Source organism: Echiichthys vipera (genome assembly GCF_963691815.1).
Source record: "Echiichthys vipera genome assembly, chromosome: 15".
Lineage (NCBI taxonomy): Eukaryota > Metazoa > Chordata > Actinopteri > Perciformes > Trachinidae > Echiichthys > Echiichthys vipera.
This window is the reverse complement of record NC_139840.1, coordinates 8,630,557-8,657,642: the sequence shown is the minus strand read 5'-3', so window position 1 is coordinate 8,657,642 and position 27,086 is coordinate 8,630,557. Positions and strand designations below refer to the sequence as shown.

At 40.2% G+C, this 27,086-nt stretch overlaps 1 protein-coding gene across 1 annotated transcript in view; it reads right to left on the bottom strand.

The window, feature by feature from the left end:
* Positions 1 to 231: 231 nt before the first annotated feature.
* Positions 232 to 27,086, bottom strand: part of LOC310958266 (retinal-specific phospholipid-transporting ATPase ABCA4-like) — a gene marked incomplete at its 5' end in the record, with an annotated part of 39,944 nt that continues 13,089 nt past the window's right edge. The window contains 39 exons of the mRNA XM_083929120.1: positions 232 to 422; positions 983 to 1,232; positions 1,674 to 1,766; positions 1,973 to 2,076; positions 2,643 to 2,777; positions 3,053 to 3,194; positions 4,181 to 4,287; positions 4,694 to 4,756; positions 5,608 to 5,728; positions 5,911 to 6,040; positions 6,416 to 6,539; positions 8,848 to 8,995; positions 9,328 to 9,443; positions 9,635 to 9,812; positions 10,115 to 10,284; positions 10,594 to 10,668; positions 10,767 to 10,872; positions 10,963 to 10,995; positions 11,594 to 11,875; positions 12,039 to 12,137; positions 12,299 to 12,423; positions 12,719 to 12,891; positions 13,361 to 13,420; positions 13,627 to 13,681; positions 14,371 to 14,576; positions 15,852 to 15,954; positions 16,149 to 16,330; positions 16,718 to 16,855; positions 16,963 to 17,102; positions 17,793 to 17,924; positions 18,184 to 18,361; positions 19,337 to 19,543; positions 20,659 to 20,751; positions 20,863 to 21,067; positions 21,377 to 21,598; positions 21,850 to 22,072; positions 22,971 to 23,147; positions 24,136 to 24,341; positions 26,758 to 26,955. Coding sequence (XP_083785246.1) covers positions 306 to 422; positions 983 to 1,232; positions 1,674 to 1,766; positions 1,973 to 2,076; positions 2,643 to 2,777; positions 3,053 to 3,194; positions 4,181 to 4,287; positions 4,694 to 4,756; positions 5,608 to 5,728; positions 5,911 to 6,040; positions 6,416 to 6,539; positions 8,848 to 8,995; positions 9,328 to 9,443; positions 9,635 to 9,812; positions 10,115 to 10,284; positions 10,594 to 10,668; positions 10,767 to 10,872; positions 10,963 to 10,995; positions 11,594 to 11,875; positions 12,039 to 12,137; positions 12,299 to 12,423; positions 12,719 to 12,891; positions 13,361 to 13,420; positions 13,627 to 13,681; positions 14,371 to 14,576; positions 15,852 to 15,954; positions 16,149 to 16,330; positions 16,718 to 16,855; positions 16,963 to 17,102; positions 17,793 to 17,924; positions 18,184 to 18,361; positions 19,337 to 19,543; positions 20,659 to 20,751; positions 20,863 to 21,067; positions 21,377 to 21,598; positions 21,850 to 22,072; positions 22,971 to 23,147; positions 24,136 to 24,341; positions 26,758 to 26,955 — 5,616 coding nt within the window. The 3' untranslated portion in view covers positions 232 to 305. The remainder of the gene's footprint in view (positions 423 to 982; positions 1,233 to 1,673; positions 1,767 to 1,972; positions 2,077 to 2,642; positions 2,778 to 3,052; positions 3,195 to 4,180; positions 4,288 to 4,693; positions 4,757 to 5,607; positions 5,729 to 5,910; positions 6,041 to 6,415; positions 6,540 to 8,847; positions 8,996 to 9,327; positions 9,444 to 9,634; positions 9,813 to 10,114; positions 10,285 to 10,593; positions 10,669 to 10,766; positions 10,873 to 10,962; positions 10,996 to 11,593; positions 11,876 to 12,038; positions 12,138 to 12,298; positions 12,424 to 12,718; positions 12,892 to 13,360; positions 13,421 to 13,626; positions 13,682 to 14,370; positions 14,577 to 15,851; positions 15,955 to 16,148; positions 16,331 to 16,717; positions 16,856 to 16,962; positions 17,103 to 17,792; positions 17,925 to 18,183; positions 18,362 to 19,336; positions 19,544 to 20,658; positions 20,752 to 20,862; positions 21,068 to 21,376; positions 21,599 to 21,849; positions 22,073 to 22,970; positions 23,148 to 24,135; positions 24,342 to 26,757; positions 26,956 to 27,086) is intronic.

The following is a 27,086-nucleotide window of genomic DNA, read 5'->3' as shown; positions in this document are numbered from 1 at the left end:
GAAGCAGCTGTTTTTGTATGAGTTCCTTCTGTTAACACGTGATTCCAAGTCTATGTAATGTGACTTGGTTTTTGATGATATCGTGGATTTACTCCTGTTTGCAGCCAGAGGCTCATAAGGTTTGTCTGTGCCTGGAAACATTCACTGTTCTACCAGTCACTTTGGCAGGCTCTACTCCAAAAAACAATTTGGCTAGTGAAATATTAAAGTTTTTGAACTGTGGAATGTGGAAAGTTATTGCTGCCCTGCAGAGCAACACCTTTACATCTGCAATTCTGTACACTGTACACTTACAGGCGACATTTTCATGTTTTCCTCTGCACTGGCGAGATCTTCGTGTCTTTTTTTCCACCTACTGTTCGTCTGTGTAACGTAATGTCCTCGTCCTCTCCTGTCTGTTGCTTGGCAAAGTTGACAAACACCTACATAACAGACACACTGAATCATTACAAAATAAAGACGTTTTTTACAGCCCCAAGGCAGAAAAAGGACCATACTATATCTAGTCAGGATCATAAATATTAATCATAATTTATTGATTTAAAGCTTTTGGGCTTTTAGCTACAGTACACGTTCTGTTGAAATAGTGCAACATGTTTAAATAGAATCAGTAATGTCACTTGATTAGACAGAAAGTGGAAAGTTTAATTGATGTGTAACTGAAGCACAAAGGTTGTTGTCTTATTCTGACAGATTTCTGATCGTGGCATTACTGTTTCCTGTAATGAGCCAGTCAAATTGCTCGATGAGCACAAAGATGACGATGTATTGTATCGATTTCATAGTTTTGGTTGTTTTTTTAAACAAAACATGATCAAATGGAATATTTTAAAATTGTATACATATTGAAATACAACCAATTATATAAGATTAGATTCCATTTTTACGTTTCTTATTTTTGAAATATTGCAATAGTTTAATAAGTTATTGCTATGATGCCCTCACTTGCATTGACACACTCATTGTCTTGGTTCACACGTACCTGGTCCAGTGTTGTCTGGGAAACAGAGTAGTCTTCGATGCTGAGCCTTTCTTTATTGGCCACCACCAGCTGAAATATCCTAGCGAGGGAGGAGGAGGCGATCCCGTACTGCAGCGTGTTGTAGTGCTTCTCCCTCTGAACGCAGGTGGGGAAGCTGCTCTCCATGAAGCCCTCAACAGCCTCCAGATCTGGGGACAGGCCTACTTTAGCTGGCTTGATTTTCATGGTCACCACGTAGCCGTCGCCAAATCTGGATCAAGGAAACCCAGTGTGAAGATATTAAACACTTTTCAGGATACATGTTAATTCTCTTGTACTTCATACTGACTGTGGTTACACCTACTACGGGTCTTTTTGTCTTTGGGTTGGTGTTTTTTTAAATGTTGTATTCTACCTCTATTATACTTAATATCATTATCCATCATTTGTACTACATTTTTAAGTAGAATACACATACAGTTGTTCCCATCATTAGTATTTTCAAAGTCTGAGTATATCTCTTTTCATGTATTAAGGTTACCCACAGTATACGCACACAATTCTCTATGGAACATACATTTTGATTGCTATAAACTGTCATGCCATGATGAAGAGAAACCTTTATTTATCATGTTTTAAAGGTTTGGAATCATAATATTTAAATACTACCAACCACTGTACAAGTCTGCTAAAATACAGAAAAACCTCTTACTTGTATTTGAGCTGCTGGATGGAACCCAGACATTTGAAAGTCCCGTTGACCATGATGGCCAGTCGAGTGCAGAGTGCCTCACACTCCTCCATACTGTTGAGAAAACAACAATAATTGTTATTTGTACTGCTGCTATTGCATGCCTATAATAAATGAACCATAGTTAACTGATCTCTATGGTAACATCATGCAAATGTCCATCTAGTCAGGATTGTTGTTGCTGGCAGAAGAGCTAACTGTTCAGTCAGCTGCTGCAGCAGATGTGTGCGGTGGATTAACGTCATTATTAGGAGACGGACCTGTGTGATGTTAGCACCACAGCCCTGCCGTCCTGGATCACGCTCATGATGGCATTCCACAGGAAGCGTCGGGAGTGGGGGTCCATCCCCGTCGTGGGTTCATCCTAAACACACACAAACGACAAACTTTACAAACATGATTCTTCACACACACACACACACACACACACACACACACACACACACACACACACACACACACACACACACACACACACACACACACACACACACACACACACACACACACACACACACACACACACACACAGACCCTGCCTCACTTTTCTTAGACTACTTATGCCTCACTACATATCCTGTATATCTGTACCTTGTCTTGCTGTTTGCACCTCATGTTCATTCATTCATTCTTTTGCTTTGTAACAGGACCAGGAAACTGTGTACAGAACTGTATATGATAAAGTCTCTCTCATCTCATCATAATTCCATATGAACAGATATAAATCCTTATCTCTGTCAGCATATGGCAAAGATATTCATGCCAATTTGAATTGAACTGCGCTGTTGCCTGCCAATGTATAAAACATTTGAGGCCAGGCTTGACTGAACCCATATGGCTTCCCATCTGGATCCATAGAACATTTCATTGATAAAGCCCAAAATCCCAAACAATTGGCTCATGAGCTCCCCTCCATTGGCTAACTCTCACCAGCAGCACCAGCGCTGGGCAACCAATCATTGCGATAGCTGTGGAGAGTTTGCGTTTGTTGCCTCCACTGTAGGTGCCTGCAAAGCAACCGGCGTACTCTGTCAGACCCAGCTTCTGTATCCCCCACTCTGCCACCTACAGGGGGAAGGGAAAACACGCATTTGATGGACACGTTCATCCACATTTTTAGGAAGGTACACCCCTACTGTTAACTGAGCTCTTCATACCAATGTTATAGCAAAATTAAAACGACAAATCCAACAGTAGCAAATGCAGAGCAACAGTAAGGAGACATAACAAAATTAACAAAAAAAGATATTAAGATATCTTTGCAGTGCTGAGCCAAAAAAAGCAGAATGAAACATCCTTAGACTGTTAAAGATGTTTTTTTCAGATGGTGTCCTACTCACCCTGGGGATTTCTGACTCAGGTACCCCTCTGAGACGAGCATAGAGGTACAGATGCTCCCTGCCGGTTAAGAGCTCATCGATGGCATCAAATTGAGGGCAGTAGCCCATGTTCTGGTGCACGTCCAGAATCTCTGTCAGGATGCTACAAAACAAGATACAAGATGCCATTCATTGCATTGAGACAATGAAGCAAGGGTTGGACTAGAGATTAGAGATAAAGTCTGTATCATACCTTATATGTATACTGTATATAGTATATTATGTAAAGATATACAGTACTTTCAAGTGAATGAGAAAGAACTTGACTGGTACTGTATATATATATATATATATATATATATATATATATATACTGTAGAAATGGAAGAGCTTACTCAGTAGAAACAATAGCACCCAGGTCAAAAAGTTTCTCAAATTACAGCTAAACACTAAAATGTCTAGTTTGACAGTTTGATCTGAGTTTTGTGAGCCTGAAAAACTGTGCTGAACAGACCTGCGGACTGGACAGTCAGTCATTCTCTTAAACCCGCCCCACATGGGATAAACACTTATGAGTGATCTGTACAATGTCAAACCACTTGAAATCTTTCTGTATGAGAGTTGGCAGAACAAATTAAACATTAGTTTGGAAGTTTCTGCCAGTTTCTGGTTTCCAGGCTTTATATACTATACCGTATATACGGTATATATACATATATACTGTACAATTTGATCAATTTTTTTTTCATTACTGCTGTGTTATTTATCTTTTCTTGTGAAGTAATTGGTACTTTCCCATCTTTAGGCTTCAAAACATTAAGTCAGACTTTCATTAATCTGGGTTTAATACAGTTTAAATGTCCAGTGACGGTACCACGCAGTTTGAGTGGCTTATTCACCCTGACAAGAATTTTGAGAGAGAAATTAACAGCACTAAAGTGAACCACATGGGTTGGTTTTATAGTCAAATAGTGTCATCAAACAGAATTATGTCAGATTGACCTTCCCGTGTTTAAACGTTCTAATTCATTGAACTGTTTCTAGTCGTCTCCCATCTGGAACTGCGTTTGAGATAAACCAAAAGCAAAGTTTTGTGCACACAGTTTGTGTTATATCGACCAGGGACGTTTTTGACTGATCTTTATGTACCTATAGCCGGCCACAATAGCCTCGCCAGAGCTGACATCAGTGTCACCAGTCAGCATTTTGAAGGTCGTCGTCTTTCCAGCTCCATTAACTCCCAGAAGACCAAAGCACTAACAGGACAAAACACAATCAGGCTTTCGATGCGAGGACACTGAAATGCTGACAATAAAGTGCTGCAACCCACTCGTAATTACCAATATCCTTCCGAAACTTTATTATTTTATTAGGCTTCATATAATGACTTGAAATACCCTTGTATTAATAAAGAATATGAGGAGATTAGAACAGAAACATAATAAAGACACAAAATAAGACCAGATAAATAGAGAGTAAATATACTTCAATATGGTGGCTACTGATGGTTAATTACAACTACTGCATATAATCTGTATCTCTAACAGTCTGGGTGGCAGTTTTATTGGTATAGAGGTTTACTGCGAGCAAAAACATTAGTACTATGAATAAAACAATAGTAACAATAGTAACTCTCGATATAAATGAACTCTGTGGCTTTACCTCTCCTGCAGGGACACCCACACAAATCCGGTCCACAGCTGCCCTCTTCCTGCCCACATAGGTCTGTGCAGAGAAGACACAGAAACAATGATATTTTGCTCATATATTATTTCTTAATGTTAACGATTTTTTTAACCTCCAATTGACTTGGAAAGTCACTGCATCTCCTCCACCCAAGATCTGAGTGTTCATGGCAAACATAACAAAATAGCAAAAATATATACAGCTGCTCTCTGTTTATTGAATACAGAGCTATTGGTGCTGACGGACTTGAGCACCACAGTCTTTTCTCCCCAGGATGAATGAGAAAAGAAATATCATTTGTGGATGAGTAAGTTGAATCACCCTCCCTTTAAATAAAAATAAAAAATACATAACCCTGCGCTGTTTCTGAACCCCTATTTCAGATGTCATAATGCTATATTATTATTAAAATGGCAGTTTCACAGGGAGGTTCCAGTACAGCCTTGGAGCCTTTGTTGCATGTCATACCCCCTTCTCTACCCACTTCTACACTGAAATATGTCTAATAAAAAAGCTTTTCATAAACTTTTCGTCATTCATTCATTTCTATGTGAGCAAATATTTATCATATTTTGTGCAGATATATGTTTAAACAGGCCTGCACGAAACAGGGAAGCGTGTGTATGGTCTCTGTCAATTATTCTGTCTGGATTGTTGTGTTGTATGTGTCCATGTTGTGCCTTTTTATCTGTTTAGTATATTTCTATTTCTTAAAGACCTGTGGTTGGTTGAAACATTGCTAATGAAACTAAAGGGAGCTGTAATTCCTCTTCTACATTGTATTCAGCTTTATACGCAGGTGAAGATGGATGAAAGGTCGAATGAAAATAAAGCAGAACTTGAAAGAATGGAAATGATACATCATGACAAACAGCCAGTGATGTTCTTACCTTAGAGAGGTCTTTGATCTGCAGGACGTCCGTCTTGCCCCCTCCATTATAAATTCTCTGCCTCTCTGCTGCCACGTCCTCATCCTCGTCTCGTACTGAAGTCCTCTTGGAGTCTGATAACCTGAAGGGTGAAAGAATAAGAAAGAAGCATCTGGTACAGCACTTATCTGTTCATAGGTGGAAATTAATTCAGACCTTCTTTGAGAGAATTTCTGTATGGAAAAGGTCAAGAAATTGGTGTGGTTGAGATGATGTGTGTGTGTAAACTTGTATGCTATAGTCTGTGTTATGACAGTAACTTACCAGTGGTCCAAGAAGAACCGGTACTGGATCAGAAGATTGAGGATAAAGTAGACAAAGCCTTCCACTGCCATGAAAGCAATATTCTTTCCCACAAAGTCCCACCGGAAAGGATCCTGTATGTGCTCTTCACCTGAAAACCGACATATATTGAAAATGAACCCTTTGTCCAGTAAAAAGTCTATATTTTTTCTATATCTGAAGCTGTACAAACATCATTTTTCCAGATAGCCAGGACAGAAATAAGTCTTTTTTTGATGCGTCATCACTCACAAATCTGACTTGACCAATGAGTGACTATTCACAACTGTAAAATTAAGAGTATAAACAACCAGAGCTTTAATTACAAAAGTGACAATTTTGTAAAATGTGGTAAGCCATTTCCATTATAACATGTATGCAAAATGGTCTCTATGATTGGAAATATGTTCAGTGATGAAATGGTGCTATATAACATGATGATAATGATATGAAACTCATGTAACTTTATCAGCTAAATAGTACTTACCGAATCTGGCATAAACATCGGTCACAGCCTGGTTCATGGCCATGTCTATCAGTCCTCGCCCCAGGCAGAAGTGAGGGAGCACCAGCAGGCCTTTCTTCAGCCATTCATTGAACACTAGCAAAGACTGGCAACACACACACACACACACACACACACACACACACACACACACACACACACACACACACACACACACACACACACACACACACACACACACACACACACACACACACACACACACACACACACACACACACACACACACACACACGATGCAAGAGAGATCAAAATAAAAATCAACACACAGTCTGCAGTATACACAAAACTTAATTTGGTCAGTCAGTTTTCGTGAAAAATACTTTAACTAAATTACAAATGGTGTGTTATTAATTGTTCGGAATTTCTCTATGCCCACGCATAAATGAAATAAGACAGATGGCAGAAAAAAAACAGTAACAAGATTTTGCATATTGTAGGTTTTTACTCCTTATTCAACTTTAAAAATATGCTGAAAACAAACAGAAAACTTATTGGAATTGAAGCCAGGCCATAGGAGCTGTGGCCAAAGGCTTTGTTTCAGGGTTTGAGGAGGTGGGAATGATTGTGTTAGAATACTTTTATTAACTATCTTAGTATTTGTTACTCTTTCAATGCCCATTGTATTATTCTGCCCAGGGATTACAACTAAAAAAATAACAATTTGCTAAAACTCAGTACATTACATCTCTTCTTGTTTTATATGGTTAATGTTCTTAATGCACCGTCCCGGTTGAAAAAGAAAATAAAGTCTACACCTACCATTCAGACATGTTTAAATCATGTGAGCTGCAACTGTTGTTCATCAGTGTTACTTAAAACTGGAGTACAAAGCTGTTCATCTTTTACTCATGGATTCGATATGAGTTCAGTCCGTTAGCAAAGACTGAGACTTGTATTTCATTTGATATAGTTTCAACTGAAACCGTCAGTCATTTACTGTCAGTTACGAAGAAGCTCTTTAGACTCTTGGAAATATCAACATGACAAACATATGGGCCGCGCCGCCTCAAGTGAGAGCAAAGGAGAACAGATATGTGGTGGAGAGAACCATCTGGCAAAAAAGAACCATCTCCATTTTTTTGACAGTTGAAGGTCAACTGTCACCCTGACTGGAGCGACATCTGTGTCCTTTTCCCTGCATGTATTTTCTTTTCTTAAAAGACTGTCTTACATGTTCAGACTCAACCATCCTTCACCGATCCAACGGGAACCCTCAGTTTGTTCCCCTGCTCTACCGACCTGTGACACATCTTCAGCCCCTCTGCTTCCTAAGATGCACAAAATTATGAGTCTGTCTCTGTGAAGGTACCTACTGTATAATTTTGACATTTTGACGTGTCACAGTGGGAAAAGCACCGGTGTAAATAATAAAATCACCTGTGCCACGAAGGTTTTCTGGCTTCTATTCCTTTTAGCTGCTTCTAGCTCAGGGTCCTGGTATTGTGCATACTGGCTATCTGTCACACTAACATGGCGTACTGAGACACTTGAACAAAACAAAGCTGTTATTAATGTTATAAGTAAAACCTGTGCTTTTCCTGCTATGACAAGACAAATGTCTTATGTGAAAAGGCCTATTGTCTTCAGTCTAAACCTCATTTTGATTATGCTGCAGTCTGCTTTTACATTATGCTGATGTTGTGTAGTGTCTTCCCAATGCACAATGTGACATCTGAGTGAAGCATTTTCTATGTCATTTTTGGACGTCCAAACAACAATCATAGTGACATTACGACACAATGATCACGACACAAGGCGGGGCAGGAATCGAAACACCAATCATCTAAACATTGGCCAACCCGATCTAGCACCTGAGCCACAGTTCAGCAACAGCAACTATAGCAGGTTGTAGTGGGTATAACACTTTGTTTGCTACTAGCAGAGGCGCTAACATTAGCTTGTTGCTCCTGACCAGCATTTGACAGTCGGAGAGTTCTGTCATAATAAAGTGGATAGGCTACCATGAAACTATTTTCCACAAATTGCATTTCCAAATAAAAAATCTGATATATGCATAATATATATATATATATATATATATATATATATATACGCATAAATGAATAACTTGATTACTCGAAATAAAGCAGTTAAAGAAACACAGGAAAATGGAAAATAACAAAAAAAAAACACACATCATGTACATTTCCTGCACTTGTCATTGACATCCAGAAAATGCACCCAGTTCAAAGGTCAAATGATGAATGTCAATAGAACGTTATGTCATGGTTGGACGTCCAAATAGTGGACCTGGTTTGGACGTCGAATAGATGGACCCAATATAGACATGATCTGCACGTCTACCCGACGTCCAATGTTTAGTGGGTTAGCTGTGTGTTGAAAATATTTTTCTTGCAATGTTTCTATCTTTTTTATATGTATGTCCTCACCCGATTGTTTTCAAAAAGCTCCAGGATGAAGGTGATGGCGCTGCTGTTGATGCCTATGAACAGATTGATGCAGGACAGAGACACATAGGCAGTACTTGGGATGTTGAAAATGTAGGACATGGGGTACATCATGGGCGTCACCGACCACCTATAAGTCAGAGAAAAGAGGACATATTTCAAAAACAGTTGAAGTTATCATCTGTCTGTTGTTTTATTGCCTTCCTTTCATGCAATTTATGCATTTTGTTCTCTTTCTCTCTGTGGTTTTACTTTCTGTTGATCTGGGTTGTTATTCAGCTCGTCTTTGTTTTCTGTTCAGAGGTTAGATATACTAATAAGGCCCCTTGGGTGCTCTCACACTATAACACTAACTCACTTCCACAATCTGTGTTACGTTTTTATATCTTCTCTGTGTTTTATTGTTTTTACTTTTTAAGTGTAAAGCAAAACTGGACCAAAATAAACTAAGTGAAGTCTTACCCATAAAGTAGAAGCAGTGTTATCAGTGCTGGCAGGTTGGATGGGGATGTGTAACACTTCTTATCAAAAACAAGGAAAATGCCAACTACCATTGCAGTGCTGAAAGAGTAGTTAACCTAAGGGAGAAATAAAGCATGTTTGCATGTGATAATGAACACAAAATCTGTGTGTGAGATCGGTTTCAAGCTAGTTCATATCCACTAATATGACATATAAAAAACTTTGTGTTGCTTAAAATGATTTTGAAACTGGAAATGTATTTTAACATTAAGAGGAGACATACTGACTCCAAGCCTGCTTGATTTACCATGTCCCAGAAGAAGTTGGCCACCCAGTACACTAAAGGGCTGACCCCACTGACAAACTGCAGGTGCTTGGCCTTGGTCACACGCTCCTGAATGAGGTAGAGGACAAAGCTGGCGGGGATGAAGGACATGGCAAAAATAACACAGATGGCCACCACGGCGTCTACTGATGTGGTCAACCTGAGGGAAGAAGCACACAGAGTCAGTACTGTACATTCTGGTATAACAATGTATTTTTATTCATGCAGTATTTGCAAATTAAGATGGTGCCATTATAGAATAATGCATATTTACAATAATAATAATAATAAAAATAATAATAATAAATGTCAGAGTAAGAACAGCAGGTGTTATGGCTGCTCAAAAGAATAAATACATACACAAATAAATGTGTTTGTATACAGTATAAGAATTGTATTTTTTTTGTATGTGCACACCAATAAATAAAATACATTATCAAACATAAGAAGAGTAACACTCACACTGTGACTTCGGAAAGCTGCTCTTTGGTGAGGTTTAGGGGGTGGTTGATGGCAGTGATGCCAAACTCAACAGGTTTGGCGGATGGAGGTAGGAAGGCCCGGAGGATGGCATTATTCGCCACATTCATGAAGGCCACCATGGCGTGCCAGCCTTTGTTATTATACCATACCTGACAGAAGAGTACAGTACAGGAGTCATCGCTCAACCTCCTGTGATAATTACATATCTAAACTACAATACAGAGACTTGCAAGCCGACTGTCATAATATAAAACATTCAAGTGAAAAGAAAAGCCTGAAAAGCAAGTATTTACTGCCAGTCAGTCAACGTCCTTGTGATATGAGACTTTATAAAATGAAGTTTATATAATAAAAGAAAGGACCAGCGGTGTACCAGCAAGTGTTTGCACTTAATTTCTGCCACTTGTTGATTTGCAATTTGCAGAAAAAACCCACTCCTGTTTCCATCCAACACATACCTTTATATTGAATTCACTTTCCATGTATCGTAAGAAAGGACCAGTCTCCCTCAGTGCAAGTCTAGAATAGTGACCCTGTGAAAGAAAATGCTTATTAGAAACTTACTTGATGGTCTTGACACGCTACACTTATGAAAAAAAAAAAAAAAAAAAAAAAGGGAGTATCACATTACCGCTGTGATGTTGAGCATTCGTCCCAGTTGATGGAAAACATTCTGGATGTCATTGGGGCTGACGTCCAGAATGGGAAGCTGTCCTCCTACTGACAGACCTCCATATCTGAGGGCAGAGAACATTTACACTCAGGATCCCACATCGACGACACAACAGGGCGACTGAGACTGACGGCAACAAGGCGCAAATTGTTACCTTTGTTCATTCACCCAGTATTTGCTCTTCAAACTGTGAAATGAAAAGACAAAATTTATGAATTAAACATGGGTAAATCATGTGTTAGAAATAGTCGGGCGGTAGTAGCTCAGTCCATAGGGCTGGGAACTGGAGGGTTGCTGGTTCGAGTCCCTGTGTGGACCATGAATGGAGTGTGGACTGGAGGCTGGAGAGGTGCCAGTTCATCTCCTGGGCACTGCAGAGGTGCTGTTGAGCAAGGCACCGAACCCCCAACTGCTCGGGGCGCCGGTCACTGGCAGCCCCCTCGCCCTAACATCTCTCCATTGGTTGCATGTATATAGGTCCTGTCTGATCATGTGTGTGTATTTCAGGCCTGTGTGTGTGTAAAATGAAAAACAATAGAGTGAAAATTGAATTTCCCCATTCGCGGGACTAATAAAGGAATTCTTCTTCTTCTTCTTCTAAAGAAAATGTCAAAGCAATCATTGCTTTTTTATAGCATTTTTATAATATGTGTATTGTGTTTGCAGTTTTCTGTCACCTTAAACCACGTCTTATTTGGTTAAAGACATGTTTTTTAAGCCCTTATTATTCTTTAATTCAATACTTGTATCATTTGAATGCAGATGTAAATGTGATTGAAACCTACCTAGTCCTGATGAGACTGGGGTAGGTTTTAACCAGGTAGTCAGAGATGTTCCTTTCTGTCAGGTCTAGCATTGTGTCTCCCGTGGCCTCGATTCGTTGGCGAGGAGGAAGCCCTCCTGCTCCGACAGGACAGATGGGCATCATGGTGAGCTTCTTGCTGGTGCTGCACTGGCAGGAAGGAGACGGGTTTCTCTGGTTCCACTCAGGACTCTGTAAGATGTTGCTGACCACAGGAGAGACATCAGGGATCTCCCACTCTGATGTGCTGTTACTACAGGGCATACTGTGGGGAGAAATGCAGAAAGGTATGACTTTTACTGAAACATTCTCAGTCTGCGTGAACTCTTAATGTTAAAATGCATGTTGCAGAGTTTCTGTGCAAGTCATGTATCGATTCATGTAATGGTCCTATCTATTCTTGTCCTGTCAATAATCCTGATACTCACTCGAGTGGTTCTCCTTCCATGCAGCGTGTCCCCAGGCCTGGTCTGTTCAGTAGGCGATTTGTGAAGCGTTTCATTGTGGGATCAAATGGTTGCTCGTTACTAGACAGGGATGAGGAAATGTAAAGAAGAAAATGAAGTTCAAGCCACTGACTGAAGAAATATAAACAATATAATCACAAGCAATCAGTCAGGTACCTCATTGTTTATGTGATACATGACTGATGGTTTGTCTAAAGTAAAGTGTCTTGCATATGTCTGACCTGAAGAAGGTGAACTGTTGTCCATACATCCAGGGGGTCAAAGTCAGACTTGGATATTCTCCGAACGGAGGGACGATCATAGTGAAGATCAGAGCTATTAGGACAAAACTGGCAGGAAGGATGATCTAAAATCCCCAAAAATACAAGTGAGCAAGTTGCAACACTCGTGGTGGTGCATGAGAGTCCATCATACACAATGCATGAACAGTTTAAACAATTACTCACACATTTGCCTATGAGTTATGTTTTCTACTAGATTTAATGATGGATTTCATATTATTAAAAGTGTTTGATGCTTAAATATGTTGTCACTTTAGTTGAAATACATAACTCCCAGTCTGCAATCAGTCCTTACAACACATAATCCACTTTTCATGTCAACACAAGGCCATCAATCCACCCATCGCTGCATCGCTGTACCTGTGCCAGGAAGTCTTTCTTGCTTCTAATGGAGTGGTGAAACCTTTTCACTAGCAGTGCATGGAACTGCTTCAAGATCAGAGAGGTCCCTTTCACCTGCCTGGAGCCCTTTCCCGCACTGCTGTCTGACGCACCATGGGTAATGCCGTTAGTCTGCATCACACCATTATGTTCTGTGATAAACAAGAAAACATACATCAAGTTCTGTACATAAAATATAGACACAGGAGAGTTTTTTGCTAGAGAGGCAGCTGTAGATTCCACTAAGCAAGGCATCTTAACTCATCGGAGTTTTCTGATTGTGCAGGTGACAAGTCATAAATGTGAGTAAATTTAAAGCAGTGCTACGCTAGAAAAGCGCACACAAGCAGAACAACCTTTATAAAAAAAGAATACCAGCATAATCATTGCTTTGTTAACTTTGCAAGCAGAGCATCTGATCTAGAGTCCAGACCTTTTTGAGTACCAGATGTGTGAGGCTTAATTTATTTGTGTATAATTAATTCCATTGAATGTGTCACAGACAAGCATACTTGGTCAATAGAGTAACTTGAAGTAACGATTCTTGCACATCCTGTTTGACCCAAGTAGTTTAAAAAAAGTTTACATTGCCAGAATTCTATCGCCTTTTAAGTCTCTGACCTTCATCTCCCTCTACACCAACTTTGCTGTCGTTTTTTCTCCGCTGTAACATCCACTGTTCTAGAGGTGGGAGTACACAGGTGAGACACAAAACACACACACACACACACAAACTACAGGGTTAAAACTCACAAATGACGCACCACACACCAAATGAAAATACAAGACAAGTACTGTGACTAATTATAAACTTGGCAGCAATAAAAACAGCTGTGAGACACAAGCATTAAAGAGCGAGGGCAGTGGGTCAGAGTGGTGGTATTTACCAGGAGAGATGGCATTATTCGCTGCTTCTCCATCAGCAGTGACCTTTATGAAGATCTGGAAAGAAAAAAAAGTCCTTAAACTTCCAAAACTTTTGAAGCATTAAATAAAAGCTCTCCTTTAAGTTCAGAATTCATTTTATATACGTTTTTTTGTTTTCATTTTTATTTTAATTTTCAGAAACATCAGCAGAATTGTATTTAGATGTGGACAGGAAAAATGCTGCCATCATATACTTATTCTACACATCTAAAATGTCCATTTTGCCAATACATTTGGGTCTACTGTTGAAAAAAAGACTCATTTCCTTTTTGAAAAATGCTGCAGTTTTCCATAGTCATAGATATTCTGTATAGGAAACATCATCAAATGTTTCAAGAAAACAAAACTGAAAGGACAAAGTAATACACAAAATGTTAAATAAGATGGAGACTTTTTTACAGTGTACAGCAGGTGCGATTTAGATTTAGAATATTCACGATGTGGTTAGCTGCTTTGTCATTATAAACGTTATTACATAAAATGAAAACAATTAATCTTATTAATATTTGGTCCAAATGAATATAATTTTTTATCCTGATTATCATGCTAAGTTTATCATAAACTCCAAACTCCCCAAGTGGAAAGCTGATGTTATACTGTCGAAGCTCTTATTTACCTTATTTTGCATGCAGTGTAAATGCAGCGTTAAAACACCACACAAGGTGATAGTGAAGTCAACGGACGGAGACAGAAGATGTCCTCACCTCTTCTAGTGATGTATCAGAGATGCCAAAGCTGCTGAGGCCCATGTCAGTAAGTGTCTCCTCCAGCTCCCTAAACAGGCTGGCGTACGCTCGATGTTTGAAGCCCTTATTGGGGAGCAGATAGGTCAACTCCTGACCGATCATCTCCATCAGCTTGGCTTCAGGGACGTGGTGGTGGATGAGACTAGTGATGTTGTCTACATCCCCTGGGAGAAGACAGAAAATTATCAATAATGGAGTAGGGTAGTTAAGTGTTACCAAAATTGCAGAAACCATACTGACAAAGAGGGGGGGAAACTGCTTATAATGCTGAAAACATAAAATAAAAACCACTATTCATCAAGCACTAAAATGAGTAAATTTGTGCTTGAATCATTTGATCTAAAATAGAGTGTCTGCAGGCAGAGTTAGGAGGGGAAATCACGTGGGTCAATATCACAGCAGAATTATAAATGTGAGAAAAGTGTGTGTTCGGTTTTACAACTTGGATAAGTGGGCCAGTCGCACGATGACGCTCACACACAGGTTTTTACTGCTATACTTGTGAGGACCTTCATTGACCTAAAGGCCCTGAGAACCTCTCATCTCATTAGGAGCGATTGGGAAATGTTTTCGTTAATTTCGCATTTCTGTATTTTTATATGGGCCTGTGATCTTCCTGCTAATTTTATAAGGGTGAATCTTTGTCGATGTCACAATCTTCCCTGCACCAATGAGGATTTAGCAATATTTTATATAAAATCTGTCGACAGCTGTGGGGCTGTTTTCTGTGTTGCCAGTAGATACATTTGGATAAGACCACACTCACCTAAATTAAACAGATTAGCTGAGTTTTTAAATGTTAAACTCTTTATTAATAATAAGTAATAATAATTTTTTGACATTTAACTTCGATTTTTGCTTATTTCATTATGAACACTAATTGAATACTGTATGGTAAATGTTTAATGTGTGAAAGCAAGCCTAACCTTAATTCCCTAGTTCATATCCCTAAATGTCCGTGTCTGCGTGAGTTTTCTCCGGGTTCTCCGGTTTCCTCCCACAATCAAAAAATATGCATGTGTTTGGTTCATTGATGACTCTAAAATTGCCCATAGGTGTGAATGGTTGTCTGTCTCTGTTCGTCTCTATGTGCCCTGTGATAGACTGGCGTCCTGTCCAGGGTGTACCCTGCCTCACGCCCGATGTCAGCTGGGAAAGGCTCCAGCACCCCCCCGCGACCCCGACCCCGGGATAAGCGGTTGAAGATGAATGAATGAATATCCCTAAATGTAATAATCACATCTACAACATGCCTATCCCCAACTCTTTCTCCTAATCTTAATCTAAACCTGAATCTAAAATGAACTCTTAACTCCTTAAACAGTCTAGACTCGCCAAAATGTCCACAAATACCCCCACTCACAGGGTCTATGTCTCAAGTTGCACATAAACACCTCCTGGGTATGCAGTAGAAAAAGAAATATGCAGTGTAAGGTTACCATCCAGAGCTCTTTCTAGCTGGAACTGGTTCTGAGACTGATCTTTGTAACTGGTACAGATGGAGCAGGAACAGGAGCAGTCTGAGGCACAGTCACAATCATTCTGATGGAAAACAGCAAAGACAAGAACACCTTTAACGATCCAAAACAACCTGCCAGGAAACTGAAACGTCAACAGAACAAAAGCAGGTATTCCCCTCTGTATGTCTGCTTTTGAAACCGATTATGAGTCAGGGCAGAGATGACACACATTTCTTTGAAGCCGGTTTATGGTTTTGTGTGAAAGGTAAAGCTTACCTCCTTATTCTTGATATCCTTCATCCGGCGTACAAGTGTCAAATAGAAACCAACTCCAAAACAGTTCTTGAGGAAGAGAGGGGATCCACAACAGTGGAGTTGACCTTTGGAGATGATGGCGATGCGGTCACTCAGCAGGTCGGCCTCGTCCATGTGATGAGTGGACAGGATCACTGTTCGGCCTGCACAACAGTCAAACTTTGAATGAAGTACATTTTTTATTGGCAGGTCATCTGACTCAAAGGAGCCCTTTCTAGATTAGCAAAAAAAGGATAAATTTCCATAACTTTAAAGTGATTCTGCCACCAGATTATTGACTTTATAACTGCAAGTTTTGCTTTTGTTGAAGCGGTGTAGCTGAATTTTTCCGTTTGATCAGTTCACTACTTAATTCAAGTGCCTGAGGAGAGCTGTGTAGCTGCAAAGCATTTGGTTTCATCCTTCAGTGTAGCAGTTAAAAGTGGATCTAAGTGGGTGACGAGTGTACTTGAGGGGGTAAAGTGCGGATCTGAAGGGGTGCAATGTGGACCTTTATGTGTTAAGTGACTTTGTAGCAGGGACATTTTTACCGGCTCTGTATTTCAGTAGGAGGTCCCATATGGATCTCCTTGAATAGGGGTCCACTCCGGAGGTGGGTTCGTCAAGGATCACAACCTTCGATCCTCCAACAAATGCCATAGCAACTGACAGTTTCCTCTGCATACCGCCTGTAGAGTGTGTGAGAGGCAACTGTTCAGAGCAGAGACAACGATGACGGAATCAATGACATCCTGTCTCGCTCTCATTCACAAATAGAGAGGAACAAGTGGTCCACCTGAGAGGTTCTGAGACTCTTCGTCTCTCTTGTGAGGCAACCCGAGATCCACCAGCATGTCCTCGACCTCCCTCTCCGCCTCCTCCTGCGTGCGACCCTTCAGCAGTGAGTAGAACAGGATGTGCTCTTCCACTGTGAGACTGGGATTAAAAAAAGGGGCAGTGGTAATAAAGAATTTCACAGGGGAAGAGCGTAAAAGTTGTTGTTTTGACAGTTTTGTGACTGTATGGATGCTGGCTGGGAAATTCAATCGGTAACACTTGCTTTAGCAGCTGCTGTCAAAGCCGATGTGTGAAGACTGTGTATTGATTTTAACACCAGTCTGTTCATCACTTCGTCACAACTGAAGACACTCTAAACTTTCCAAGTTCAATCATCTACCCTGAAAAAGCAATTGTTCAATGGACTTGTACTTATATAGCGCCTTTCTACTCTTCTGACCACTCAAGACGCTTTCACACTACGTGTCACATTCACACAGACATTCACACTGATGGCAGTGGACATCTACATACCATCTAATCTAATGTAACTATTCACACCACATTCACAAACACATGCGCAGCAATTCGAGGTTCAGTGTCTTGCCCAAGGACACTTTGACATGCAGACCGGAGGAGCCGGGGATCGAACCACCTGATCTCTCTCTGGAAGACGACCCGCTTTACCTCTGAGCCACAGCCGCCTGATTGATGAGTCATTTTAGTTTCTTCAACATAAATAGTTCCTTTCTTTTTGCTGTATATCCTGGAAACACTGTTGCATGTCATTGGTTTTTGTTTTACTGAGGTGACTCCAGTCCTTTCAGCAGCATGTGTAATGTAACTCACTGTTTAAAGAGGACGTTGAACTGAGGGCACATCCCCAAGGAGGAGCGGATGGTGTCCATGTCGGTCCTAATGTCGCTTCCATTAATGTAGGCAGTGCCAGATGTAGGAGGGAACAGACCAGTCAGGATGGACCTGGACAGAGCAGAAGAACATACAACACCAATAGCACGATACGGGGGTTGCCATCTTTGTGTTCTGAACTTCAGGAGATTATCATCTTGCAAGTATTAAAATTGTTTAACAGTTATGAACCCACATATAAAGTCCACTTTTGAACTTGTTTACACAGCTTATTCAGTTAAATTCTTATTTAATAATCTCTTTGAATGGACCTTTACTCCACTTCGTCATTAGAGCGATTTGTAACTTGTTAAATGTGATTTCAGCTCACATAGTGGTGGTTTTTCCAGCCCCGTTGTGGCCCAAAAAGGATGTGATCTGGCCTTCATAGAAATTGATGCTGAGACAGTTGACAGCTGGACGAGAACTTCCATCGAACACCTTCACCAGGTCCTGAATCTGCACCCCCATCACCAGGCCCAGTGGGTCGGGCTCAAAGAACAACTGACCTGCATGGGCAAACAGATCCAAATAGACAGAGTTAAAACATTTTTTAGATGCATTACGATTTAATGGATGGCACAATAACCAAAATAAATGAAAAATAAAAATGCACACACCTGGTTTTAGTCCACCAGTTTACGGGTATTTCACATCACTTGTAATAACCATTTTCCTTTAAAAAACATATGTTATCCTATGTCTTATGAATTACTGAATTATTTGTGAATTAGAATTGCTGTAATAATTTCAATGGAAATGAGTGGAATTTTGAATATACGTACATTGATATAATTTCCTTTGATTGCCTACAACAAAGAGACATTATTGTTTAGTCGGATGACTGAATGCAACTACTGCATATGCTCACCTAGTCATATTTCAAATATGATGATTTCACTGCTTACCGCAAGTCTCTTGGTCTTATTATTATTTTAGATGCTTTTAAAGTTTAATAGGAATTGAAGATTTAAAAAAAAAAAAAAAACTTTTTACCCTTTTTGGATTATATATTAGTGAAAGCTGAGTGTGTCATGAACACCACCACAATTTCCCATCCTTTCACTAGGTTAACTGAGGCCTGGTACAGCTGACTCGACAGGCCGTGTCCGGTTGCCTGACTCGGCTGAAACTAGGCATGAATGACTCCCAAGAATTGGGCCTTATATACTGGCATCTTTTGGACTTCAGCCAAAACTCTGAAGTCTGGTCAGTCATTAAATTTTCAAAGGCAACATCACATTTTCTGTGTCCCTAATAGCAATACTTGCCAGTTACTCCGACATGTGCACCTTTTCTTTGTTTTCCCTCTAGTATTCCCTAGTCTCTTATCTGTGCTGTTCCAGGTGTAGTGCGTTACTCTTTCTGTCCACCAGATGTCCAGATTGTTCCCCGCACACATTTTGGTGCAACTTTCCAATCCCAAGTCAGTCCTTTCAGTTACTACCAGCTCGTAGGCTTCTGCTCTGCCTTTGTGTCCTCACCTTGCGTGCCTGAGTCCTGACACTCCTCCTCCTGTTTTGGAGTTTCTTCTTGTCGTCGCAGCAGCTCCCGCTCCCTTTCCAGTTGATCCCTCTTACTTTGGTGTTTACACGTTTTCCTGCAGGCTGATCCATTACAGGTGTGATCTACAGGTGTCTCCCTGCTCTCAACATCGTTCTCTGCGTTGTCTGGTTCAGGTTTCTCAGGATCTGAAGAAGATAGATTGCAGAGTAATTTCTTAGTTAGGACGGGTTTAGTGTAACGTGTACATGTATGTTGCTAGTGATGGTAACAGTGTTTCTTCCATGTTAATGGCATCAGTGTAAAATGTTAACCAGAGGAGATGTTGTGCACTCTTAACCTGCTGTTACACAGCTAACATGGAAACTTGCACCCTAAATGGTACATGTTTTATTATTAGCATATTACTGCTTTCTATAAAAATAATATACAATATCTGTATTGTCATTGTACAAGTACAACACGATTAAGATTGCAACCTCTGTGTGGATGCTATAAATATAAATAAATAAAGTAAAAACAGATAAACAAGACAAATAGGTAAATATAGGGATTTGAAATAACGTCAACAAACAGTAAACAGTATCTGGAAGTATTCTATTAAATGCAAATAGTAATAAAGTGGTTAAATTGCAATAAAAGTGTCAGTCAATTATAATATTAATATGAACAGTGTCCGGCAGTGTAAACAGTATCCAGCAACATTATTTTCAAATAGTGCAAATCAATAAATGACAATAAAATGAAGTTATAACATTACAGATGTTGCTTGGTTGTTTTGGTGTGTATGGGGATATACAGGCCTTTTTCTTTGTTTCTTGTCTGTTTGAGTTTCTATGTCTTTTCAAAATTACTAAAATGTTAATCATAAAAAATGAATAGTGCAAATAGCTCGGTTGTGCGTTGCAGCATTAAAACCAAAACAACACAAACAGAACACAGAATATAAAAACACAGAATGTAAGAATGGGTGAATGTTATCTGTTTATCGAATAGGATGAAATCCAAATTTAGATCTAACATCTAGAGCAGCAGTCTCAAGTTGTTTTTGTTCATTTTTATTTTCCTAGGGTGGGTCTAAGAAAAATAAACTGTTTTCTACCAAGATGCTGACTCATTTCCTGCGCTGGTAATGCTGGAGGAGGCAAAGGAGAGAATCTTTCTTGGGGGTGCCTCGACTCAATAAATACCATATGTTGACCTTTCCAGTACAAGCACAATCTTTCAGCATGAATTAGAAACGTTTTTCTCTGAACAAATTACTTTTCAGCATGAGTCATCTAGGTGAGTCAGTCATACTAACCTTGATCACCCATTTCTGTGTATGAGCGAGCAGGTGTCTGCCAGTATGAGGACTGAAACGGGAAGTAGAATGGTCGACCAATGCCATACTGTCCTATAAAAGGAGAAATTTGATATAATCCTCAGTGTAATAATAAACTAGCAGTACTTATAAAGTAGTAAAATACAGTGTAAAGTAAATCATGCAGTATTTAAGCAGCCCAACCTGGAAAGACGTTATCCAGATACCAGGCCAGGACGGCGTAGAGGACAGCATCAAACATCATCATGAGGATGGAGGTGAGGAAGGAGTAGGTGTCTTTCTCTAATGGGCTGGTCATGATGTTGTCCCACTGCAGACCCAAACCCTGCTCCTCATACCGCGACAGGTACTCTGTCCCGAAGCCAAAGGCCACCGGAGACAACAGGCTCTAGAGAAGCACAGGGATGCATTCATTATATACACTTAATTTACTGACATACTGGTAGTAGAAATGCAACTGTTTCATCATCCAATGTAAACGCCTCTACATGTACATGTGTAAAAAATGTACTTTTAAACTCAGTACTATTTCTTCAAACAATCAACCACAATCACAGTTATGCCTGATGTGTGATCTCCTCTAAAAAAAAGAAATTGGATCAAATACTCCCTATGCTTGCAAATGCTTGTGCTCTAGCAGTATCTGTGTGTTTTTTCTATGTTTGTAAAATACGTCACACGAAAGGAATAGACATACAGCAGCCATCTTTATGTTCGTGGTGATACGGTCCTGCCAGGCAAAGCAGAGGACATGCGGCAGATAGAGGGTGAAGTAGATGATGCCGCTACAGGCAGCTGCCAGGTTGGCCTTGTTGAAAAACACACTCAACAGGAAACATTGCATGATAGTGGTGATGGTGAAAGTCAGCAGGAAAAAGAAGACGAGGACGGGGTCGCTGTAATTCAGCACCTTTCCACCCTGAGAGAGAGAAAAAAAGATGTAAAGTGGTTGATTATATTGAGGTGATTCTCACTTAAACATTAAAACACAAGTGGCTGCATTAGTATAACACTTCTCTCCATAAATAGAGATTTTAAAAATCATCCACAAGAGGGCGCCATCGCATGCTACAAAACATGAACCCTCCAAACCAGCAAATCAAACTTGACCCTGGTTTCTCTATGGACATGTAGCCTCCTTCTTTCACCCTCTTTATCCTGTTTACTCACCATGATGATGGCAGTGAGCAGGGCAGTGCTTGCAGTCATCATGATGAAGCTGTCAATGAAACATGTGTACCAAATGACTCCGTTGTCAACCCCCATGGCTTTGAGAGTCTCCTTGAGGCGCAGCTCCTTCTCCAGCACAATGCTCTTCACAGTCATGGAAACAGAGTAGATCCAGGCCAGCACCATGAACATGGGGAAGCAGCGGTTCAATGTGATCATAAAGCTGGAGGAGAAGAGAGGAACAAAGAGGGAGAGGAAGTGAGAATCGTTTAACCCATGGGAAGTATGTCTTTGATGATCTGCTGTTGTACATGTATATTAACCTCTAAATGATTGCATTTACTTCTGGTCTCTTTTAGAATGAATACTGTGAGAAAGGCATGTCAGAAAAGGTGGGTTTAGGGGAACAAGATTGTAAGATTTGGAAAATTCAAACCTTGGTGCCACCCAATGGGGATATCAAAAACAGCACCTTAACAAAAAACAATTTAGGCTGCTGCCCCAACCAACAGACACCGGCAGATGAATAGGCTGAAAACATACAAAAACCATTACATACTGTGTTTGTGGTAACTTAAATTATGTGAGGTGCTGGCGTTCTGGCTGGAGAGGGTGACAATGGAATTATAAATAAATTAACAATAAACCAACAAATCGGTCACGTGCCCTGAATATTGTCATTTACAATGTATCCAACGTGCATATCTGGGGGTCCTTCTGCTTTAGATCAAAGTAACAGAAAATTGCATCTTTTGGCCAATCGCTGTGTATTACTGAATAAATACTGTGGTTTTAAAAAAGCAAAGTACACTGTCTTGTTTGATTATTTGATTTAACATCGGGTAGATCTATATAACTGATGAGGTTTGTTTACATCATAATTTTGTAAGACAGTGTGTGTTTGTTTCACTTGTATTTGGGCTTTGCTGTTCTCCAATGCACATGTCACATATTTTGTTTTTAGTTGGGTTTTTTTTTGTTTTTGAAGAATATTTTACCATAATTCTCATCCTTGTAATTGACCATTGTCATAGCAATACAATTACCAGACTTCGGTTTAATTTAAGGCCATTCAAGTGTTGTCATGGTAGCCTGCTACATGAAGTGACCAGTTTACTCACAGATCATCTACATAGCATGGGTACGGCATCTGCTGCACGTAGACCCCGAGTGGCCAGTCTTTGCCTGTGTGAAGCTTGATGATGCCGTGTTCAATCATGTCCTGCAGGTAGGCAAAGCCTCCCCAGATGTACCTCTGGTCCTCCATTGGGTCTGCTCTGGGGCCTGGGTCCCAGTACCTGAGAGGAGGATACAGAGAGTGAATGACAGAGGTGACTAAAGGCTCTTACGGGTTAAAATGTGGCCACAAGATCATTCATCACACGCTTAAACTACTGAAGTATTTTCTTTGTTGTATGAAATAATCCCAATTACAGTCTCCATTCAAAACATTTTAAAAATAAAACATACAAAGCCAAAGTCTTTAAAACCCCGAACACGCCACGTGTACAATGCTTTTACTTAAGCTGATAAGTCCGAAGCAAAACCCTCTTACAATCTGATAATTCAATTGTTTAGAGGCAGGACTCTCACTGGGTCCATTACAGCCAGTTGGTGCGCTGTAAACAGGCAAAACAGCTAAAACATTTTGTACGCTCCGAGGGATATCGACATACTGCCTGTTTATGAATGGGAGATCAAAGAGAAAGGATGATGCATGTGACAGCCTCACATGCAAGGATGAAAGGGCAGGTATCGAGCTAATATGGAACCACCAAGAGACCCTGGAAAACACACTGAGGCCAGCTGGAGAGGTTTCTCCTTTACTCCTTTGAGGAATGTGACAAATCCATATAAATTGTTTCATTAATACGACAGTAACATGAAAAAAATGAAGGATCAGTAGGTTGTCAGGGTGATTTGGTAGTCTAAACAGGACTGGTTGGATCCTACTTAACCCCTATGTGTATGCACATCAGACAGCTGCAGTGAAAAGGATTGGAAAGTACCTATGATTAGCCTTTTTGTCCTATGTTAATAGAGCGTTTATATCCTGATTTTTTGAGCGATAAAGAGGCTTCCACCAATGGTTTGGAAACCACATCCCTTTGCAAGATACATCTAAGTGGTTACATCATGTTGAACAAAAATAACTTGTAGGAAATGCTCAAAAATCACAATTTGTGATAAAGAGTCAAATATAGACACTACACACTTCGCTTCATCTTGAGGGGTGACAAGCAAAAAAAGGTTGGGCAGACATGGCTCCTCACAGCTGCTACTGACCTGTCTTTAATCTTGTTGGTGCGCTCTACGGCGTCAATGTCCATGCGGATCTTGTACTTGACATGCGGGGGTACGCTTGTGGTCCAGGGATACATGTCCATGAAGACCACGCCTGCCCAAAACTTGTTCTCCTCCAGCAAATACAAGGCCTGAAGGGTCATCTGGGACTCATCCGTGTAAGCCACAAACTTATCCAGGTTGATGCACTACAATCAGAGGAGAAAGGAGAAAAATGCTACAGCAGTTTGATAGAATGCTCTTTGTACTGTGATGTTCTTCTATATGCTGTTTGATTCAACAGTGATAATATGAACAAAGATTATGCTGTTCTATAAAACCATACATATTCATTTTAGACAATTGAATTTAGTTTAGTTAAGTTATTATATAGCTGTTTGGTTTTGCAGCCAGCAATTCATAGTAATAATAATACTTTATAGTAGTATTAGGTAATCATGCCATATATTAATCGCACTTGTTATTGTATAATAGATGCTCTTTTTTAAATAATGTGTTCCTATTTAAAATGTGTTTATAATCTGCTAGTGTCTGGACCCCTATACACAAGCTTATCAGGGTGTCTTCATTATGTCTCATGATCTTGTCTTTTAATTGTTCTGTGAATAAACTGAACTGAGTGACACCACTGTCAGTTTACCACGCATAGTTCCTGTTTCTATTATTATTTGAGTTTTATTTTACATTCTATATCCCTGCTGGAGACCAATAAAGTTTTATCTTGTCTTTTTAACCGAAAGTATTGCCAAGAATATATATATATACTTATACTTATATATATATATATATATATATATATATATATATATATATATATATATATATATATGAAGAGCTCTTTTCCAAAACGAGATAAAAGCCAAATTTAAAAAAAATGAGTTTGAGCCACTTTGCTGTATACAGAACCTTTTCACTGCTTCATCAATGTTTCTGCCAAATCTCTATATTTCCTTGTTTAAAATGGTCCTCAAGATGCAGTTCCTGTCCAAACCGCGACCAGCGCCAAACCTATTTTTAGCCTAAACGCGATACGTCCTCTCGACCAATCAGAATTCAGTGAGCGTTCTATGCGATCCAACATGGCGGCGCTCTGAAGCGGGAGAGTTTTTTGTTTTGTCCGTCCGTTCAACATGTTCAGACTGAGCCAAAAACAATTCTGACAAGATACATTGAATATTAACCAAATGTGTGGGTCTAGGTAAAAAATGTAATTTTCCTGAAAACTATTAAAATGGATTTATAGCGTTTTGGAAAAGAGCTCCTCATATATATACACTGTTAATGCACTGTAAACGGAATGAAAGAACGGTTCGGAAGAAAAACGTGTTTATAATCCTCAAAGTCGGGTATTAAGGTAAAAAGTATGATGTATTTTGGTTCTGTACTGCACATAAACTCAGGTATTGTATTAGCACCAGAAAAGTTTTAAACCATACCCTGCCCTATTGATAGTTTTGTGTGTAGTTATCTGATTGGCTCTTAACAGAACTATCTTTCACTGAGGCGATCTGGTGACATGGGAAAATCAGAGCGTACATTCATTCTGCAGTGACACAAACGTGCAGGAAAGCATAAGCATGCACTCAGACAGGCATATGTGTATCTAAACACACATGAGCGCAACTGCTTACACACACACACTCTCTAAGAAACATGCGTAATTGCCATGTGAAACTCACACACACGTTGCTCTCTAACCCCCCACAACCCTGTGTACACCGTGTCTAATGTCTCTATTCACATTACTGTACAATACCCTGAGAGCGCTCAAAAGAAGAGGAGAGAGGACTTCCCATTCATCTTTATGGGACCATACATTCACAGCATAATAATGTTCACTCAAAGATGGGCTGAGAAGAAAGACCCTCACTGATACACATGTTCCAATGGGATTTCAGTGTGAGAAACATACCCCTGACGGAGTGAGAGGACCTAATTTCAACTGCAGCAGTTATCCCATAGCCCAATACTAGCTGACAGCTATATCTAATTGGCTAAACTGCCTGGGTTTGTTTGTGGGGCTCTGAAGGGTCTCGATGCTGAATTTAGAGACAAAAGACAGATTGAGATGGCTGCACTGATAGGGCTCTCTCCAAAACTGCAACCCCTGCCCCCTTTAAATCAGTCGAGAGAGGAGAGAGGGAAGGCGTGAAGGATGGATAGAGCGATTTGCCCTCTTTTATTTCACAGGCACAGGGGTCTGTTTCAATGTGGGGCCATACACTTAAACAGCATTGAGCTCATAGGGGGGTGACTCACTCCCACCAACTCTCCACTTTATCATTGGCTGTACAATGAGAGCACGGAGGGGGTTGACAGCAGGCTTGTTCTCCCCACCTTTCAGCCTACAGGATGGAGGAGCAGCTCTATAGCCGTGCTAAGTGGCCTGCTCTGTTTCAAAAGGGCCTGGCTGAAGTCTCCTGAGAGCAGAACTGGAAGACTAATGCACCTGTCTGAGAGAGACGAGAGTTGGTCCTACAAAACAAGGCTGGGCACTGAGTCCTGGGAATACACAACATTTGGCTGATAGTAAAGGGGCAAAGAAGAAAAACAAGCAATGACTAGATAGATAGACAGACAGATAGACTAAAGTGTGTTTCTTACCTCTCCATACTTGTTAAACATGCGTATGATTTCGTCAGCAACATTAAAAATGTTCCTCCAGTCAAAGTTGGGCATGCCTGCCTCCCTGAATTCCTCTGGACCGTTGTGCAGGAAGTTAAGAATATGTTTGGTGGTAAGGTCAGTGTCTCCCAGACTGTTGTCCATGAATTGCATCACTGTCGGGTTTCTCAGCGTGTCCTGCAAGTATAATTACAGCGTGTCATATGAACATATTACGTATGCAAGAACAAGCAGCATTTAGTTAGCTCTCAGTATATAGTGTATTAAGGAAAATGAAAAATTGCCTTCAGGGTTTCAAGTCATTATCA